Source organism: Priapulus caudatus, unplaced genomic scaffold, assembly GCF_000485595.1.
Source record: "Priapulus caudatus unplaced genomic scaffold, Priapulus_caudatus-5.0.1 Scaffold221, whole genome shotgun sequence".
NCBI lineage: Eukaryota > Metazoa > Priapulida > Priapulimorpha > Priapulimorphida > Priapulidae > Priapulus > Priapulus caudatus.
The window spans coordinates 47128-52193 of NW_014577282.1; the positions used below are offsets into that span (position 1 = coordinate 47128).

A 5066-nucleotide genomic window follows, 5' to 3' on the forward strand; every position below is an offset into this window, starting at 1 on the left:
AACGTTTATGGCTCTCTCAACGTTCATAGCTCTCTCAATTTTCGTAGCTTTTTACGGTCCACAATTCGTTTAGCGGCTCCTATTCGTGTAACGTATGCAGTTCCCTACATTTGTGCAGTTCGATATACATGTTTGCAGTTCTAAGAACGTTCTTCAGTTCCTTAAATATCTGCGGTTTCTTAAAGCATCCGCAGTTCTATGAGCGTTCTACAGTTCATTGAACGCCTGTGGGGCCCTGAGCGTTCGCAGTTCTCGGCACGTTCCTGCGATCAGCTGAATTCGAACAGCAGGAAGCGGATGAGTCGGCTGGGCAGCGGCAGCGCCTCGACGACGTCGCAGTAGCGACGGCCGGCGTTGCCTCGCAGCGCCCTCCTCACGAGCTGCGTGAGCGGCGGCGGCGAGCAGCAGATGCGCTCCAGCAGCGCGCGCGCGTCGTCCGGCACCAGCCGCGTGCACCGCACCGACGCCACGTCCGTCCGCTCGGCGACGCTCGCCAGCAGCTCTGCCAGGTGGCGCCTCCGCTCGCCGCGCGGTCGGCCGAGCGCGCGCAGCACGCCGGCGAGGTCGCGAGACGAGTGTGCGATGACGACGCGCGCGCCGTACAGCAGCAGCAGACGCGCCACTTCGTCGTCGTCATCGTCGTCGTCGCTGTTGAGGTACTCGACGAGCGGCGTCTTGAGCGACGCGCCGTCGGCGTAGTGTCGGCAGCGGTTGGGGTCGGCGCCGTGCGCGAGCAGGTAGTGCACGATGACGGCCTGGTGGCGCAGCCGCGCCGCGCAGGCGACGTGCAGCGGCGTGCCGACGCTCGACGAGATCGCGTTCACGTCGGCGCCCGCCTCCATCAGCATGACGATCATCGAGAGGTCGTCGCGCAAGATGGCGACGTCGAGCGGCGTCGGCGCGTCGTAGCCGCCGCCGAGGTTGACTCGCGCGCCGCGCTGCAGCAGCAGCGTTGCGGCGACTTCGTCGCCCGCCAGCACGGCGTAGTGCAGCGCCGTACGGTGGTCCTGCCGCGCGGTGGCGCGCGCGTTCACGTCGGCGGCGTGAGAGAGCAGCACGATCATCGTCTCGAGACAGCCGCCATGTTTGCAGGCCTTCATGAGCGGCGTGATGCCCGTGCGGTCACGTGAGTCGACGTCGGCGCCGTAGCGTAGCAGTATGTCCATGAGGACGTACTCGTCGGCTGCAAGCAAGTTGATCTCAGCTCCCATGAAATACCTGCGGGCGCGACACAATATATATCCATCGGAGTAGTAAGGATAGCAAGTTACCTAGCACGAGTCATCGATGTATAATAATATTAATTAATGTTTTAATTAATTAATAAACATTAATTTAATTTAAAATATAAATTATTACATCATTTTTTATTAATAATAATAATTAATAAATAATTAATTAATTAAATAACTGAATGCTTGCTATTTCTGCTGGGTTATTAAGTATCACGGCGAAAATCCCCTAATGAACATTAAAGGACTTACATAAACGACCGCTTGCTCTGCCCGGACACACGCACGCACACACACGCTGCTACCTACGTACTTTCGGTTAGGGGTCGTATATAAATCAGAAACCCCTCCCACATACAGACGCGCATGCTCACTCGGCAACGCGCACATGCACGCAGACGCGCGCACAGCTATAGCGTGAGCAACAGCACTACCTCGTGTTCGGGTTAGCTCCGTGCTTGAGCAGTATCTCCGCGACGGCGAAGTGCTTGTGTTTGATGGCGAGTCGTAGCGGCTCCTCGGGCTGGTCGTCTCGGGGGAACATGTCGTGAGGGTTCGGCCGCGGGAAGGCCACCTGGGCGCCGAACTCACACAACAGGTTGATCACGTCCGAGTAGCCTGCACACCTCGCCCCAACATACAGCCGCGTACACTTATACGTAGATATGTATATATATATATATGTGGGGACAGGTGGTAACAGGTTGCAGTTGGTATTTCCAGCTGACAATGTGCTATAGCCCTGCGGCAGTTAATCGAATGCGGGCTATAGTACTAGAGCTAACCCTAACCCTAACCCTAAACATACCTCATATAAAAATATAAACATAATACTAAACAACCTAAAACTACCTCGGGTACATATCTGTAGTATCTGTTACGACAACGACCCTTCGTGCAACACTAACAGTGTTTTAAATGTAGGCCTACCGATGAAAATAAAGATTATCTACATCTACATCTGTGTGTAGTACATTTGTGTTCAAGGATAGAGATGATGTCCAGATTGAGACCTATGTCATTTTCTTAAATGTGGGGGTAGCCCCTTTAAAATCGGCGGGTGTTCTTGAAGGTGTTGTTTGTTCATTTCCACCGAGAAATGTGACTTTACAGGAAGTGTGGAAAAACTGTATTCATTAGTTTTAAAACATAAAAACCATGAAACCTTTTATGTAGCATAATTTTAACCTAAATTAACTGAAAATAACCCTAGAACCTAGAGTAAATTTAGTATCCCTTAATAATAATATAGCCAGGAGAGAAAATAAATTCAGCCTACAGGCTTTTAGCATGCAGCCTAACAGATTAATTTAATATGATATAATATGATACAATATGGTGTGATAGTATCTAGAGCATAAATGTACCATAAAGCAAACAATGATATCATCATTTAGTGGCTTTATTGAGACAACAGAGTAAAGGTTATTTATTTCTATTATGCAGCATTGGTAGCAGTCATGCTAACAGATACCATAGCGCAAGTCTGAGAGTTTTGGCTAGTCGTCATGGACCACCCGGTAGCAATACCTCACTTCTGAAAAATGTGCACAGAAGCGGAATGATGGTAACAAATGTTCAGCAAAGTAAGTTAAAACTATGATTGTGATGTCTTCATCTATTTGTATTTTTGGCAATGAGTGGTCTTTGTCTGTATAGTGCCATATCTCCATATTACATAAATTCTGAGCTAGAATTTGTGCATAAAATGGCAATTTTATACGTTTATGTAGTGCGCTGCTATATAGACTATATATATCATAGACGGCAAGTCTCGTAATTGGTACATCGCCTTGCCGGTACGCAGTCTAATGCTGAACACCAGCTAGAAATTGTGCATAAACCTAAACAAAAACATGGGAGTCTCGAATTCAGCAGATCTGTTTGCTAGGCAGCAGAATAGTGTCAGTGTGTCATGTTTATATGTCGTGCGGTTGCTGTTACAGGGCGATCGATGTTCATACGCACTCAAGAAACTCCAAACCCCAACAGCATCAAGTTCTACCCAGGTTGTCAGGTGCTGGAGAGAGGCACCTTAGATTTTCCCAATGCACGCAATGCGGCCTGCTCACCATTGGCTTCGTACGTGTGTCCAATTTTGTCAGCACTAACTTCTCTCCTTTATTTGTATTCTGATCTGTTTTGCAAGATCCCTAGCTCTCAGGTATATGATAATGTTTTCAATGTCATAACTGTACACAACTTTGCTTCAGCAGACTAGAATTTGCCATATATGACTCGCTATGATTATTTGATTATTTTATACGATTATTTATAGTGAATTTACCATCGCTACACTATTGTCACAAGAGTCCTCGATATTCTCAAATGCTCAATGATAGGGAAATGGATAATCCATGTGTATATATGAGTGTGTAGGCTCGAGGATGCTTTAACAAATCAACTGACGTCTTATTGTACTCATATCTTTCAGGCAAATGTTCAGAATAGAAGGAGTACGAAATGTATTCTTTGGGGAAGACTTTATCACTGTGACAAAGGTACAGACCGTCCATACATATACACGAAAGGTCTCATTACTATCACATGTTATAGCAACGTGATATTCTTTGTGATACACCTGCATTAGATGAAAAATTGTGTAAGAACAGTACTAAGTTAAAGTCAAGGATACAGCATCAATTAATGGAATTTTTTACGGCGTTGTGATCCAGTCGTAAAAATTTACGCATATATGCATAGACCAATCTTTTATTGTATATCATTTCTTGAATATTTTATTACAGTATATATACTCTGTCACATCTCTTCGAGATGTCAGGTACTCTCCAGAGATAACTCTATACGAATTAATTTCTAAAACACTTTAAACAGGTTGACGAGGAGTATGAGTGGAAGGTTCTCAAACCCGAAGTTTTTGCAGTCATCATGGATTTCTTTGCTAGTGGAATACCAGTACTGACGACTGAGATGCCATCCTCCGAGACAGGTACCGCTTGATGGTTCCAGCTCTCTCTGCACCACCCCGGCTATCTGTCCCTGCTTTTCTAATAGAAGTGCTGCCAGTAGAAACCTCCACTACTGGCAACAACATTGAATACATCATCATGGTCGAAGTAGTCGGTATCGACTCCCTAGCCGTTATCACGCAGTTTGCGAGTTAGATTTTTCGGGGGAATACGCTACAGGGCATGAAATTAGCCAAAATGTGAACAGGCACACCCAATATTTTAAACAGGCCCTTACAAGTTTGAACAGGCCCATAATTTTGTTCAATTTATTCCATTATTAATAAAAGTATTAGCTTTGTGTTTATTAGGCATACTCGTTGTATTTCATTGCTATCAGTGGAGTTATACTTGTTTGACAGCAATTGCTGGAACATGATTTACTTCTTAGTAGTCACTAAGTAAACACTAGTCAGGAAATTGGTAAATATTGTTGATATAAAGGTAAGATAGGCAAAATTTTGAATAGGCCAAGTGGACTGATTATACGGGGGGTTGAACACGCGGCCGCCGGCAAAATGGCACTAATTTCACATGGTTCGCACAGTCCTTTGAAAGTTCTTGAATTTGAAGGGAGTTCTTGAAAAGTACTTGAATTTAGTAAATGTTGATTTTGTGCTTGAAAAGTCCTTGAATTTCATGAAAATGTCCTTGAATTTTTAGAAATAAACCTTGCCTGTAAATGAAAAGAAATTTTGTACCAGCAATAATGTGCAAACCTCAATAAAAACTTGCGTTAAATGAGCTTAAAAAGCTATAGACACGATAGACAGTTAAATGATGATCACAAATTACAGTAAGTCAGTAAAATCAGTCAGTAAATCAAGGTATGTTGTAGAAGTGACAGTGTTTAGAAGGGTTTATT

The 5066-nt window shown here is 45.0% G+C and overlaps 1 protein-coding gene across 1 annotated transcript in view; it reads right to left on the bottom strand.

Moving 5' to 3' along the window:
• Positions 1 to 269: 269 nt before the first annotated feature.
• LOC106807532 (ankyrin-1-like) overlaps positions 270 to 5066 on the bottom strand; it is a 15652-nt gene continuing 10855 nt past the window's right edge. Inside the window, exons 3-5 of the mRNA XM_014809899.1 lie at positions 1667 to 1850; positions 650 to 1218; positions 270 to 502 (exon numbers count right to left, since the gene is read on the bottom strand). Coding sequence (XP_014665385.1) covers positions 270 to 502; positions 650 to 1218; positions 1667 to 1850 — 986 coding nt within the window. The remainder of the gene's footprint in view (positions 503 to 649; positions 1219 to 1666; positions 1851 to 5066) is intronic.